The sequence below is a fragment of the Chanos chanos genome, chromosome 7 (genome assembly GCF_902362185.1).
Source record: "Chanos chanos chromosome 7, fChaCha1.1, whole genome shotgun sequence".
NCBI classification, from domain to species: domain Eukaryota; kingdom Metazoa; phylum Chordata; class Actinopteri; order Gonorynchiformes; family Chanidae; genus Chanos; species Chanos chanos.
This window is the reverse complement of record NC_044501.1, coordinates 32,754,688-32,769,936: the sequence shown is the minus strand read 5'-3', so window position 1 is coordinate 32,769,936 and position 15,249 is coordinate 32,754,688. Positions and strand designations below refer to the sequence as shown.

At 41.2% G+C, this 15,249-nt stretch overlaps 2 protein-coding genes across 3 annotated transcripts; one reads left to right on the top strand and one right to left on the bottom strand.

Moving 5' to 3' along the window:
• The first annotated feature begins 159 nt into the window (after positions 1–159).
• LOC115817316 (G protein pathway suppressor 2-like) lies at positions 160–6,431 on the top strand. The gene is made up of 11 exons (XM_030780600.1): positions 160–249; positions 480–597; positions 754–863; positions 1,130–1,242; positions 1,616–1,695; positions 2,042–2,121; positions 3,786–3,960; positions 4,170–4,253; positions 4,661–4,737; positions 5,293–5,388; positions 5,853–6,431. The coding sequence occupies exons 2-11, from the start codon at positions 504–506 to the stop codon at positions 5,943–5,945; spliced, it is 1,002 nt and encodes a 333-aa protein (XP_030636460.1). The 5' UTR covers positions 160–249; positions 480–503; the 3' UTR covers positions 5,946–6,431.
• A 2,414-nt stretch (positions 6,432–8,845) lies between these two features.
• LOC115816896 (eukaryotic translation initiation factor 5A-1) lies at positions 8,846–13,963 on the bottom strand. Of its 2 annotated transcripts, none has more exons than XM_030780068.1 (5): positions 13,586–13,963; positions 11,069–11,243; positions 10,639–10,743; positions 10,152–10,283; positions 8,846–9,986 (listed from the first exon to the last, which is right to left on the bottom strand). In XM_030780068.1, the coding sequence occupies exons 2-5, from the start codon at positions 11,234–11,236 to the stop codon at positions 9,924–9,926; spliced, it is 468 nt and encodes a 155-aa protein (XP_030635928.1). In that variant the 5' UTR covers positions 11,237–11,243; positions 13,586–13,963; the 3' UTR covers positions 8,846–9,923. The 2 variants fall into 2 exon arrangements, with proteins under 2 accessions (XP_030635928.1, XP_030635929.1); XM_030780069.1 differs by having other exon boundaries at positions 13,595–13,963.
• Positions 13,964–15,249: the final 1,286 nt, after the last annotated feature.

Genomic DNA, 15,249 nt, shown 5'->3' with positions numbered 1-15,249 from the left:
GCAGAGGTTCTTGCCGCGTTGGCATTTAACAACATCAAGAACGACAAGTCCCGATATGCTTTTCGACAGTCACCACAGGAAGTACTAGCAGCATTTTGACACCGGAAGCGTATTTGTACAAACAAACTCGAATGCTAATGTTGGTAAAGCGCCCATATTTGTGAGTTTCATCAAGGGTAAAGAAAACCAAATTAACTTCCACTTAAACGCATAAAATAGTAACCGGCGAGGACCCACTACAAAGCGAAAGTAAGTTCCAAACTATTTATCAACTTCACAGACTCTTAATAATTCTACCTTTATGAAAACTAGCTGACTCACTGGAGTTAGCAATGCACGGCTGCTTGTAAGCTGGCGCTCGCGGGATGTCAGCAGCTATTTAGAGCCAATAAGTGTCTAACCAACCAATGCAGCCACAAAAAGACAATATTACGTGTTCATCATCCTAACCAAGTCTGTCTCTGCTCTCCCTTGATCAGCTGGCACCTCCACTTCCCGTCACGATGCCTGCTCTGCTGGAGAGACCGAAGCTGTCCAACGCTATGGCAAGGGCCCTGCATAAACATATAATGAGGGAGAGAGAGAGGAAGAGACAGGGTATAACTGCGTTTCCCTTGGCTTGCAATTTTACTCCAATACGACCTCATGATTTTGAGAACACTTTATCATAACTTGTCCTATTGTTTCATCTAAACGCAGAATAGTTGTTATAAATCTCTCTCTCTCTCTTTTTTTTTTTTTTCTGTGGTGTAGAAGAGGAGGAGGTGGACAAGATGATGGAACAGAAAATGAAGGAGGAGGAAGAAAGGAAAAGGACGAAAGAGATGGAGGAGAGAATGTCGTTAGAGGAGACAAAAGAGCAGGTGAGGAGTTCACATGCAAATTTACAATTATTCACGCAGCAGACACTTCACTTATCAGAGCGTCCAAAACAAGACACAGATGAAAGGACGCTGAAGGAAAATAACAGAGTGGACTACGAGTGGGTCGGCCGCCCATGGAACATAAGCTACCGTGTGCCTGTGGCAGCAGGTATCACAAACAATGCAGTGTTGCGGCGCTGCTCGTAACGATGAGGGCTTTCTTCTCATTGGTCTGATGTCCTGTCCAAACTTTTTATTCCTCACAGGTTCAGAAGATGGGAGAAAAACTACAGAGCTTGCAGGAGGAGAAGCATCAACTTTTTCTGCAGCTGAAGAAAGTCCTCCACGAAGAGGAGAAGAGACGCAGAAAGGAGCAAAGGTGAACAAAAAAGAAAATGAACTGTTATTTAAACAAAATCAACGATAACTCAACAGGTTTTACTGAGATGAATGCCGTTTTGAGAACACAGCAGGAGGAACTTCTTTAAATTGCCGTATGAGCAAAATTGCCCATAAAAAAGTTGATGGTGAAAGACTGGAAAATTGATCTTCAGATGTCTTTATATTTATATTTATTCTTCACACACACACACACACACACACACACTTTCAGGATTTAGGATGAGAAGATGATATATTTACCAACTAAATTAATATATTCATCATTTAAATTTCTGTCTTTAATGTCTCTTTCTTTCTTGTGTGTTTCTCTCGCTCTCTGTTTTTTTTCTTTTTTCCCTCATTTTACATAGTGACATAACAACATTGACGTCGGCCAGTTACCAGCCTAGTTTACCCATGCATTCTGGACAGCATCTGCTCAGCATGCAGGGTGAGCTGAAAATGACCTGTTTTCTCTCTCATTCTGTGTTCATCAGAAACAGCGGCCCCGTAATCCCAGTCTCACATCAGTAAAGAAGAACACTGATTTATGTGTTAAGAGGATGGATGAAAACAGCGGTGACTAGATAGCATCAGTGCATTGTCATTTTTTTTTTTTTTCCCCTCTCTCCTCTGCGCTTAGCAATCAAACCAGAGGTTATCTGATATTCTGGGCCGCTTTCTTTAACCTGAGCAACACTGCTGCTGTACATCGCTGCTGCTGTGCGTTTACGATGACTGTGGTCTGTGTGGTTCTGGTTTCCGTGGCCTGACTCTTTTGTGTACTCTCTCCTCAGGCAGTCCAGTCAGTCATAGCAGGCCGAGCGGTCTGCTGGGAGAGCGTAACAAGCAGTTGTTTCCGACTCCTGTTATCCCTGTAAGTAAAGCCCAGGCTGGGTCTACAGTGTCCTCCCTGCACTTCACTGCAACACAGAATAGAAAGTTCACTCTGTCCTTTTCTTTTTTAATTCTTTTTTTTTCTAATTGAATTAGCCGGTTAATTAATTAGTAATTAAATTAAAAAAAAAAAGTAAGGAGTGAACCTTACATTATATATGTGTGTGTGTGTGTACATATACACACACACACACACACACACACACACACACACACACACACACACATATATATATATATATATATATATATATATATATATATATATATATACTTACATGTAGACATTACAATGGACTTGTTTGTTCAGTAGCCCATCATACATCAGTGGGCTGGCCGAAGAATCTTTGTTTCCAAAGCCGTATAGATGTCAGAGAGGTAGATTTTGAACTGAACTAAGGGTGACATTTTTGGCATAACCTTTTTTTCGGCCCTTCTATCTCCTTATGTAATTAGTGAAGGTTCGTAGGATGAATATGAAATGAATTGAGAATCATCAGAGGTCTTGTGGCCTCAGAGTAGGTGTCAGTTTTCTTTGAAATGGAGGGATCGTGTGGATACAATGCAGTTAGAGTCCTTTACTGCGTCAGTGTTTCAAATCCTTGGTTGAAATATGTTGGGTTCTTATGAAAAGGATTGTGGGTAAAAGCACCCCTTTTTAAAGGCTTTCTGTTTGAGACCATTACAGTGGTACTTCATAATGTCTGTTCTACAGTTGCATTTTTTAATAACAATTTGTGATAATATTATCAAATCCTCATTTATATCTTATGTAGAAAGCTTTTTTATTGTTGTTCACATACATACAAATGTATTTTCACTTCTAATATTAGATATCTTCACACTTTCTCACTGTATTGGGTTTCTTTCATTCTAAATATGATTAGACTTTGTTCCCTCTATGTATGTATTGTTGTCTGGAACAACAAACACATTAACATAACTGATGTGACACATTGTGTCACATCAGTTTTGCACTGGCTAGATGTTCTGTTAGACCAGGGGTCTCAAACTCCGGTCCTGGAGGGCCGGGGTCCTGCTGTTTTTCTTGTAGATCAACTAAATAGAATCTCTGATTGGCTGAAGAGTGTCCACACCTGTTTTCAAGGTGAAAATCAACAGGTAACTAAGAGGTGAAAAAAAAAAATCAGCAGGACCCCGGCCCTCCAGGACCGGAGTTTGACACCCCTGTGTTAGACATTTGCAGTCTGACTCGGACAAGAGAAGCCTACTCAGCTGCAGATTCAGAGAAGATCCAATAGGTGGTACTGTAATACCACCCATTACAGCCACTGGCTGGACACTACTCTGGCATGACGTAACAGGGCATCGGGTGCCGTGCACATGTGTGGTTTGTTTTCCAATAAAAGTGAAAGAAAACGTGAAGATGTCTTTGTTTCCCTGGCACGAAAGGGGGAACAAATAACAACAAAAACAAAACAAACAAACAAAAAAAACATCGGTATCGGCTGTCGGCCAAATTGTTATTTTAAATATCGTATCGACCCAGAATTTCACGATCGGCACATCCCTAAAATACAGCGTACTGTATGTGCACGTGGGTCTCAACATTAGTTAAGGACATAAAAGAACCGTGTGGTACGTGCATGTATGTGATGAGATGTGTACGTTTTCTCTGGGCAGAGTCGGCATTTCCCTGGCCAGCCTGGGTTCAGCTCTGGCTCCTCTGAGCACGGCCAGTTCTCAGGCAGCCCTGCGGTCCATGAGCCTTACTCTGTCTCTCAGGCCCAGCACCCCTCCACCTACGGCCCCAGCCCCTCTGTACCCATCAGCTTCGCCAGCAGCACTCAGATCAGAGGTACACCTGTGTGTGTGTGTGTGTGTGTGTGTGTGTGTGTCTGGTCTGTGTATGCGCATTTAAGGATAGCCCTGAACGCCAGGGAAAAAAAAGGTCTCCTGCTTGTAATATCTGAGAGAAACAGACTGTACGCGTGTGCTTGTCTTGTATGTATTAACAACAGAGACACTTTGCTTGCGTTCTCTCTCTCTCTCCCCCCTTTCCGGCAGGTGCATCAGCATTCCAGACTATGCAGTATCTGCCTCATCAGCCGCAGGGCTATGCTGTACACAGTCACTTCCCCTCACAGCCAGGTGAGCAAAACTACACACACTTTCAAGTACCACCTGCCCAAAAGTCCTAAAGTGACAAGAGTTGATTTTCCTCAGCATTTAGTTCTTTGCACCAATTCATCTTAGAAACTGGTACCAAACACGTGTTCCACTTTCTTGTTGGGGTTTTTTTTTTTTTTTGGTCTGTTTTTCTTGTCAGGTCAGTCCTAGACGCACAGTTAGCAATGGAATGAATATTAGAACGCATTTTTCTTCTGAGGAACTATTCATCTTAAAATATTTCGTTGAAAAACATATTGAGCATGAAAGGAGCAACGTCTAGTGATTTCTTTATATCCCACCATGAAATGCGAGAGACGCGTGTCTTAGAAGCTAGATTATAAATGTCCCCTCGCACCAAGACGCATTTTTATCTCTGTTCTTCACAGGATTCATTCCCAGTGCTGGGATACCTCTGCAGAAACAGCTGGAACACGCCAACCAGCAGTCTGGCTTCACTGATTCGGCAAGTCCATTTCACTAAAAACGTTTTGTCAAGTTCATTTTATTAAGGGAGATAAATAAGAGTATATGCCAACGAGCCTAAGACGCCCGTCGGTCCTCCGCGTGCCGCCCAAAACGGCGCCAACCCGCCGCGGGATGGACTCTACGAGACCCCCGAAGGTGTTGTGCGGTATCTGGTACCAAAACATTAGCAGCGGATCCTTCAAGTCCCGTGTCTATGGGACGTGCTGGACCGACAAGCCCGATCCACGGCGGCTGCACCACGCAACTCGCAGGACTTGGAAGGATCCGCTGCTAATGTTTTGGTGCCGGGTACCGCAGGACACCTTCACGGTCCGTCCCTCGGCGGGCCAGCGCCATTTTGACAGCACATGCAGGACCAAGAGCATATTGGGCAGGCGGTCATTAATGTTTTGGCTCTGTAGGTGTTTCGGTCATTCGTTTTAGCGGATAATGACTTGGTCCACTCCTTTCCACTGCGTAACTGTATTCTGTCGAACTGTAAACCATGCATGCATAGAACGGGTGAGTGATTTGAATATGTGTATTAATGCAGGGTGCTCTGAGGCCCATGCATCCACAGGCCCTGCATGTGAGTGCTGCTGGCCTGTTGCCCACTCCTTCCATGCCTGTGCAGATACCCACTGCCAAGGTTAGTTCCCAGATCCTTGTATAATAACCTATACAACTCTAGCATGCCTGTTACCCCCACCCCCCCCCACCCGTTCCACACAAACCTGGCCTAGTTTCTTGTTCCCTCCGTTTTTTTTTCCCCTGTGGCTTCTCCGTCAGAACTTACCTTCTCAAATACGATGCCGTCATACTCTCGCGCACACACACGATTTCTGCCACTCTTTTGGCCAACTCTCTACCCCATGTGGCTATCGAGGATTATCTTAAGATTAACATGATGTGCACAAACTTGTTTTATATATTGCGCCCCCCCCCCCCCCCCCCCCCCCCAAAAAAAATCTGATATGTAAATCAAACAAACTGTATGGTTTCTTTTCTACCACCCACGTATCAGAAATGCTTATTAAAAACACTCCAATGAAAAGTATTGTATGGTTTCTGCGTAAATGCTGATTAAAAAGTACTGTTTGTTTGTGTCACCAGGCACCTTTTCAGAGCTCTCCCCAACCTGCTCCTCGCCACGCTTTCCTCTCCCACCCCCAGGCCGGACAGAGGTTTTATCACCATAGCAAGTAACCAAGGGTTACTCTCCACCAATCAGAATTTGGTGCCAGAAAGAGTTACCGCAGTCCCAGTTGACCTGAGTCTGAAGTTCTGTTATCATAGCAGTTGTCCAAAGTTACAGCCAACTTACCCAGAGATTTGGTCACCATTTTGCAAGTAACAAAGGTTGACCTCCACTCATTTCCCGGTTTCATTTGGCGTTATGTAACAGAGTTAAACCAAAATGGGACAACCATTGTAACACACAACTAAAAAGTCACTCTGAATTTGGAGATGATGATCAACTTTTCAGCTGGTTTGTTATTATTCCAAAGCTGCTAAATGGAGATTGTCTGACCAAAGTTAGTAATGTTTTTAGTACTGTAAAAAAATATCCTGGTCAATACATTATAGATGATCCCAGATCTTGGAAAAAAGATTTCCATAATATCCAGTCATTAAGTCCACATTCAAATGTTTTTTGTTGTTTTTTTTTTTACCCTCAAATCAAGATCCTAATTCCATATTCTTATTTGTGTCTGAAACATTCGCTCTGTGAAGTCTTCAAGGTTTTTCTTTTCTTTTTATGTCCAGACCATATAACAGCAAAATCGTAGAGAGGCAAACCCTTTCCATTATTTTTTTTTTTTTAAAAGAAAGTTAAAATAATGAACTCATCACTCGTTCTCTTTAAATTTCTCGTCTTCTGTGATCTCACACTGCGTTCGGTGACAGTGAGTTTCATGTTTTCGGCTGCTACAGTTGTGATGTTTCTCCAGACAGTGACTCAAGACAACAGACATTTTCTGTGTTGTTTTTTTTTTTTTTTTTAATATCAGGCTTTTTTTGGGGGGGGGGGGGGGTTTCTTCTGTGTTAACACAAACGGCTGTTCTGCTCTTATGAAACAAACATGAAACATTTGTCTTGCTTCTCTTGTATGACATAAAGCAAAGAAGTAAAGAGAGAGAAAAAAAAAGAGGCCAAAGTTGGACAAGGTGCAGGCTGGCAGACATGATTTTTTTTTTTTAGAAACCGATTTAAATATGTCTTCTTAATCATTCTTAGCAATAAAAAAAAGAAAAACTTCAAACAGGTCATCCGTCAAGCCTGTGTAAGACCAGGCATGCCTGCTTGCTGTGTGTCAGGCCGGCCACCTCTGTCCATTGGTCTCACTCCCCATCCTACAGCCAATGACATGTATAAGGAACTTGAGATGAAGACTTTGACCCTGTGACAAGGACCTGCTCCTATCTTGAACATTACATACGGTGTTGATCAGGTTATCAATCAGTCGTTGCTAAAAATTTGCATTTGTACGTGGGGAGTTTTTTTTTTTTTTTTTTCTGTATTGTAGTCTCTTGTAAATAAAATTAGCCACATGGCAAACCTTTAAGTCTTCACTTGGTGACGTGGATTTATTGTTGGCAGAGATGTTTACCAGAGGGGTAGCTCAGACAGATTAACATTATACCTTAAGAGAATTGAAAAAAAAAAATGTCAAGCAGGACAAGATCAGAACAGACATACTGGTTTTTTCGTTTCTTTTTTTTTCATTCTTTCTTTTTCTTTTTTTTTTTTTTAAGCATAGATGCCCTTGATAATTACAAGGTGCCTTTACAAAAAAAAAAAAACACACTGTTCTCTCCCTGTCTCCTTGTCCACCTTTACAATGCTCGAGGTGATAGAAAGAGCAGTATGTATAAGAACGCCCTTACTCGTCTATATTGGTCTTTCTCTTCTTTTTTTTTTTGTTTGTTTGTACATTCAACTTAGTGTTGATTTTGGAACATTGAGTATTTACAGAGAGTTTTTGTTTTTGTCTGCTTGCAACAATTTCCAATTATTATTTATTTGAATTCTTTTCTGGGTTTTTTTTTTTTTTTATCCCAAAGAAGGGTGTCAAGTACAGAAAGAGAGAGGGAGAGATAGAAATTTAAAAAGAAAAGAAAAGAAAAAAAAAATAAAGGGAGAGTAACATTGCTGAGGTCTAATTCTCTCCTTTCCAGGTCCAGTGCATCTTGTCAAACCCCTAAGAGAAATGTAGGAGCGGGAAAAGAGATTGGAAGGTGGGATAGAAAGGGACGTTGAAGAAAAATTGAGAACGAAAAATGAGGAATTAAGGACAGAATGGCAAGTATATCGATTATGTTTGGGAAGATGCGGAGCGAGATGGGGAAAAAAAAAGAGAAATAAGATATGAAGGGGTAAAAAGAAGACCGGACACAATGAACAGAAATGAAGGGGGGGAAAAAATGGGACAGAATGAATATTACAGTTATTGACTTTAAAAGGCTTAATTTTTTTTTCTTTTTCACCCCTAAGCTCTAAACACAAAAAGCCTGGTCTCAAACAGCAAATTGTTCGGAGAAACTTCAAAGTATCTCAGTGACTAAGAATACAAGCTGTTTGCTTTCTTGGCAAATGACTCCAATTTGATCAGAACCAGAAATAATATGAAGTTTGTATTTGCAAATTCCCTTAGAGTTTGGCTTTCTGAAGCTAGATTTAACTTTACGTTGGGCTTTAAAAGAAAAAGACAAGAACTATTTTTTGTTTCAACAATAACTGCACCATAAAGGCATTTTCTCAGACTGCAGCTCACATGATTTTGCCAAATATTAGACTAAACTGTATTCAGAATTGGTATTCTCTGTACGAATTATTCCAGTATTAAGACTACCCATCACCTGATCAGCCATTTGTGACTGAAGTACAGATATGCCTGGTTCAAAGAACTCTAACTTGAAAATGGGTGCTGCGTCTCTCTCTGTAACTTACTAAATGTTGCATTTTGGGCCATGTTCTATTACAATCCGTTTAAACATGATGACAGTATAAAACATGCTGTTATCGTTTTAAACATAAGCCCAGTCACAATATACATAACACACACAACCAGAGTTCATACATAATGGAAATCAAGTTGACAAAATCCAATTCATTTTTTATTTTTGATTTACAACCTTTATATTATATTTGCAACAACATAATACTTGGTTAATTCAATAAATATATTCTTAATCATGTATTTTTTTTTTTGTTTTTTTTTTTTGTTTTACTACATTTGGCCAGGCCCAAAGTTCTTTAATGTCTTCAATGGAATACACTTATTATCCTCACTGTTTAATAGCTTCATGGCAAAACTTTTAAAGCATGCTAATTTGACCAAATTTGTTCAGTTATTAATGCTAAAATGATCAGTTGAAGGCAGTAGCTAAACAAGTAACACAATGTCAAGTCTTATTCTACTTCCCAGGAAAGAGAATGTTTTGGGGGGGAAAATGACCTTATTTGGATGATGAAATTATTATTATTATTTTTTTTTTCTCCAAAGGGAAGGATGCGCTGAAGTATATGAACTGTCCTGTTTCAGTTACCTCAAGATTAGCTAAACCAAAAATTCAAAGATTCAAATGCGGGGGTGGGGTGGGGGGGGGGCTGCCACTTATCTCTTATTGAAATATCTTTTTAGACTTTCCTCTCATGATGTGAAAATTACCGGGTAAATACTGCAGACGATGCAAACACATCAGAATCGAATTCTCTGTCTCCCTTGTGTTGGTATGAACACTGACTTCTTGACAGCTTTCATCACACTTGAAAACATCTTTATTCTGATGATGCACATGGATCACTAGGTTGATTCTTGAATTTTGCTTTTTTGTTGCTGTTGTTGTTATTATTTTGTTACAGGAGGGAAGAAAACCATTCCAAGCTTTTTAAAAACAGATATTTAGGAAAACAGTCAAATGTCTGCAGTTATATAAAATTTCAACATCAGACTAATCCTAAGGCAAAAGAAGGACTGGGGAGCTCGTTTTTTTGTTTTGTTTTGTTTGTTTGTTTCTTTGTTTTTAAAAGGGGGGGGGGGTGAATCTTTCCTTTTAAGATAGGCACTCAGATCAGTGCTGGGCTGTTGGCACTCAGCTGTAGCTCAGTCACTCTGTGCCTTAGCAGTCAGGTCAGCATGCACACACACAAGTGAGAGCTCTGGTTGTACCTGCTGCTTTTTATTTAGCCAGGGGTTTGATGGAAATTGCTGCCTCCTCAGCCATCGCAGAGATAACAGTGACCTAAAAGACACAAGGACAGGAGAAAAACAAAACAAACAAAATTTTAGAATTCAGTTACGTATGACGATAAGACGTTCAAAGCATTGTGTTACTAAAATGGTCTTCTTAAAAGTAATGGTTTAGAGAGCAGATTTCTTATTATTTATTGGAGTTGATCGTACTAACCAACATCTCTTCTCCAGCTTCAAACTTGCTCTCAATCTCTTTGCCAAGGTCTCCCTCAGGCAACCTAAGATCTTCTCTGACCTCACCGCTATCCTGCAGAAGAGACAAGTAGCCATCCTGGATCCCAATCAGCTGCAAAGAAGGGTAGGAACAGGTAGATTAGATGATGAGAAGAGCGAGAAGGGACAGGTACTGTACTTGTACATGAATGGATAGGTCTTGGATTGAAACTGGAAAACACAGTTTGACTCTAGCTTCCAAACCAATTCAACTGTATTCAAGAGCCTGAGACTTTCCAAAGGGTTGTGGTCATTTGAGCGTACATTTTTACCAAAATACCTCTGCGTGCAGAGGAGACTAAATTGGTATAATTAATTGCTGGCACATAGATAGATAGACACATAGCTTGATGTTGTTTGTTAACAAGGTTGGAAATAATCACCCAAATCTCTTTGTGTGTACTGTGAGTGCTGGAACCCAAGCATACCTGATAGTCGTTTCTCTTGATGTTAGGGACATCCATATTGTGAGTGGAGGGACAGATATCCTCATATTTTTTCCCGGTGAAGATATCGATGCCCACAAGATGGACCTGTTTTACGGGATATACATGTTCACATTTGTAGTTACTCGGGAGTTTTCCGTGTAAGCCTCGCTTGTCCCTTAGAAATGTGCTAGAGGTTTTTGTGTAACATGGTATCGTAACTTCAAATGCCACCCATTTACAAGCACCAATGCTATGATGTCATGGATCAAGTTCAAGTTCAACAAAAGACTCTCTCTCTCTCTCTCTCACCCTAATATATATATGTTAGTCTCGCTATTACTTTTTTTCTTCATCTTCATCGTACACATACTCATTCATACCCAGCGGCCACAATCAGAGTTAGTTAAGACCCGCGTCACCCCTCACGCACCTTGGCATGCCCGTGCTTGCCGGTTTTGGAGGTGGACATTTCAACAATCTTGCATGGTCGTCCCTTCAGCACCACGTGGCCGTTTTTACGCAGGGCGGAGCACTGCATGGGGAAAGTCGCAGACGCCCCGGCGTCGCCTGTCGTGAAGTCCAAGTCTGCATCTGCCATGTCTGCACTGCACAGTTTCAAAACAAGAAAGGGAGGGGAGGGGGCAGAATGTTTATTATGTCTATTAATGTCTTAATCACGAAATGCTTGGATCTACTGGGAGCTACAACGGAGAGGGGGTGCTATGTGTAACAGAATTGTGCTTGGACTTAAAGACTTCTGAACTGCAAGATCCTTATAACCAAGACTTGAAATGACTGCTAGGTTTTTGCAGTTGTTTGCGAATTTTGAAATGGGTTATATCAGTGCCTATATTCAGAAAATTACCCTCTTTAAGACTAGTGGTCAAACGACCAGAGAGGTATACGATATATTAAGTAATAACCAGCTTATTATTAGATTCAGTGCAATTATTCACCCATAAATGAATGTTTTAGTATTAGTTACCACTGTTATAATACCAATTTTTTTAAAGGTGTTACTGTTATGGTGTTGGATATTACTCAAAATCTGCTCATCTTTTGTATTTCGTTATCAAAGAAACTAAAGTTTTTGGTACACATCCAGGTGTTTTCTTTGCCTCCTGTGAACTTTTGTTAAATGCTGTGCGAAATGAAGATCTGGTCTGTGCAAAACTAGAATAATCCAAGGGATTTTCCCCAGTGTTGTACATACATATATATATTTTAATAAAATCTAGCCGGAATGTTTTTGTTTATACAGTATGATCCAGAAACGTATGACAAAAAAGCAGAAATGCTGCATCAAATTTAATTTTGAATTCTAAATTTGTAGTCTTGTTTTAAAACGAAATGCAGGTCTCATTTTATTGCATCAGACCACATAACTGCGCAGTCAACAGTACTGTGAACGTATAAGTGGGTGTTTTTAATAGAACTTTTTAAATCCATATCTGCCATCGACCCTCTACTAAGACACTTCATGAGCACAGTCCCTTACGGTATGATTTAAACAGTCAAATTTTTGACCTGTAAAGGTTTTGAAATGCATATTGTCCCGTAGGATAAAACTAAAGAGACAACCATTCATTCAAGACAGTCTGGTAGCTTGCTAGTTCAATTTTCGTAAACGGAAGACAGCTAAATTCGGCAACGAGAACATGGCACCTGTCAAGTGAACTGCTGTCAGACGCAACTTTTTTTCCGCCTATTTAAATATATTATGCAAGAAGAAGACAGTACTAAACACCTCGTGCAAAGAGATGTAACTAAGCCGTGTTTATTTGCGAATGACCGATAGCAAATCACTTTTGTATCTACTGAATTGTTTAGTGGTCGACATGTCGAGCTGCGCACGCGTTCGCATGGCGAGGCCCAAACGTCGAGTCATGCTGTCTTCACGCGAGCAGGGCGAAGAAGGCTTATTCAAAGAATGAACTAAGCTAAATCGGCACCCAAATAAATAAATTAATACTTATGAATTTGTCCGAAAACGCCCCAGATAAGTTCACTTGAGTAAAATAAATGACAGTGTAGCTATGCATATACAGCCAGACTCAAACTTATATGGTAAAAATAACTTCCTGAGTGCAGCATATGGAGACTACATCACAGACGATTTACACATGGAATAGTTAATCCACCGCGCCTGAGACGCAAATGGTCCACGAGGCAAATCCACACGTAAACAAGACTCTCGGCACAAATTTAGGTTACTGGCGTCGAGGTTGGCGATAGACTAAGAAATATTCACACCGTTAAGACTCAATTTGGTAAAGGCAAACGTCTTTACGACTGGTATCAAAATCGGGATGTTCAGTGAGGCCTGGCCCACTACTAATAGCGTCGCTGCTCTCAAGTGCATTGGACGGCTAACTGAGGCCCTCTTTACGGGGGCTATGATTTCTGAGCTGATGCAGCTATGCTGCCCATATGGCTTTTGACAGGGTGCGAGTTTAACACTAACGTGCAACAAATTTTCATGGTTGTTTCTGGTATTGAAATGTTTTGTGGCCTTTACGAGGTCGGTTAGCTGTGAGGTAAGTGCTGTGAGCTAATCCAGGGTGCAAGGCAACTCGTCAACACAGACGGTATGAGGTGATTCAAGTTGTTTGATATTTTATTAGTTTATTACACTGAGGGGTAGTTCTAACGATGTTAATACGCTAATTTTTCCATTCTTATAACACAGTTAAGTTGAACACAATGGGCCTAAGAAAAAATGTGTTGTCGTCATCCCCAAAAATCTTACCGCTGGCACAACAACCACACGACCATGCAAAAGGTGCATCGTTGACAGTCTATGATAGAATTTCATCTTAAACTGCAACAGATTTGTTCGACAGATTGTACCAGAAAAATTGTTGCAGATGAATGTGAGTTAAGAGGGAGGAGGCTGTTCTTACGCGCGATCAACCCCGGCATTTGAACGGTTTAATAAGCCACTTACCTAACTCACAATCTTTTGCAGCGTAGACTCTGTCAGGGCAATCAAACAACTCTATTCGTCCCACTAGATGTCCTTTTTCTTGCCTGTCTTTCTCAGTTGTTTCTCTTTGACGGCTAGCTGTTCACTGCTCCGTGCCTCTCGTGCTTATTCTCCTAATTCTGATCTCTTGGCGCTAGTGTCATTCCAGGCGTTTCTCTTTTCTGGCTATCCCTTTCTCTTTTGACAGCACGGTCGAATCGTTGACTAGGGCACACGTGCAGGTCAGCGGCCGGCTTTACTGTGAGCCCCAAACTCACACGGTTCGTCTCTCGCTTGCTCTCTCTCTCTCTTTCACCGAGTCATGCCCATACCCATGAAATGAGCCATGGCAAGTTCCGTTACACTGCGCAAGCGCATTCAGCTCCTGCCTTTAAATTCTAAGGCGGGTGTGGACTGAGAGCTGGGCACTTCACCGGGAGCGCGCACACAATGTCTCGCGGACGTGGTATCTCACTGAGTGATACAACGACTGTAGGTCTATTCCCCGTGAGGATCTTGTCAGCCTGGCGATTAAAAGTAGAGTAATAATAATAGTAGCGATACAGTTACGAAAAGTCGATCTATTATAAACGCTTTTCTCTGTTTCCCTACGATCATCCCGCACGATCACTGTGCCAACGGGATGATCCATCTCAGTCGCTCTTCAACAGGGCCCGTTATCTTGTGCAGTGCAACGCTAGTCTTTGGCATTCTTTAAAGCTTTGCGTAGTGTACGCTGCGTAAACTTTACTCTGTATAAGATAAGCATCCTATACAGACTGTTCTCATGTTGTAACAGTGCGTCATATTACAGAATACCTTATCAAAATGGGAAGTTACCAGCCACAACACATCCAAAATGTGTATAACAACTGGCTATGTTTTCCTTTACAACTCACAGCAGGAGATGAATGTAGTTTTATTTTAGCTTGCACTGGGCAGCAGATTTTAAACAGTGCAGTATTATCGATTTCTACATGGTTCGGCAATAAATGCTTGAAAAATTTTAAGGCACGGTCAAATCACGGCCCAATGAATGGCTCTTAAGAACTTGGCAAGATGTGTAGCCGTTTGGGAAAATATAGAGCTCCCCTGAAATATGAATCCGTTGACCTATGCGCAGAGGGCCCGGAGCAAGGCAGTAAAGTAAAAAGGGGGCTCGACAGAAGAACGACTGAAGATGTCATTTCCCCAAAGCCAACAAGGTTTCCATGCTCAGGCTGACTGATTTGGGAAACCACCAGAACAAACCATGAGTTTAATTTATCGTTGACGGTTCTGCGAGCTGATAAATCCGTGACACAGTGTCAGGTGCAGCTCTGTTAGGAGTAGACAGTCTGGTGGTGCAGTGGCCACGCCACATTCGTTACGAAATATATTATAAAAGTTACTTAAATGAAAAAAAAGTTATAGTTACGAGAAAATGGCATTAATCCTTCTCCTTAATACCACTGAGACAAAAGAAATGTCGATTGATTTTAGAAAGCTGCAGTCCTCTACCCCTGCCTTTATCAATGGGGAGCCAATACAACCTGTTACAAATTACAAGTATTTTGGCATTGTGCTCGACCATAAGCTTAAATTGGACCTGTGGACTGAGCTCATGAGCTCTAAGACACAACAAAGAATCTACTGTCCTTTCAGCG

What these genes read in the sequence shown, in the direction of transcription:
- LOC115816896 (XM_030780068.1), bottom strand. Translation starts at nt 11,236, where the DNA reads ATGGCAGATGCAGACTTGGACTTCACGACAGGCGACGCCGGGGCGTCT. An exon ending in GCAAGCACGGGCATGCCAAG is followed by an intron (nt 10,744 to 11,068) that starts GTGCGTGAGGGG and finishes CCCGTAAAACAG; the next exon opens with GTCCATCTTGTGGGCATCGA. An exon ending in TCAAGAGAAACGACTATCAG is followed by an intron (nt 10,284 to 10,638) that starts GTATGCTTGGGT and finishes CCTTCTTTGCAG; the next exon opens with CTGATTGGGATCCAGGATGG.
- LOC115817316 (XM_030780600.1), top strand. Translation starts at nt 504, where the DNA reads ATGCCTGCTCTGCTGGAGAGACCGAAGCTGTCCAACGCTATGGCAAGG. An exon ending in TCACTTCCCCTCACAGCCAG is followed by an intron (nt 4,254 to 4,660) that starts GTGAGCAAAACT and finishes TGTTCTTCACAG; the next exon opens with GATTCATTCCCAGTGCTGGG. An exon ending in AGTCTGGCTTCACTGATTCG is followed by an intron (nt 4,738 to 5,292) that starts GCAAGTCCATTT and finishes GTATTAATGCAG; the next exon opens with GGTGCTCTGAGGCCCATGCA.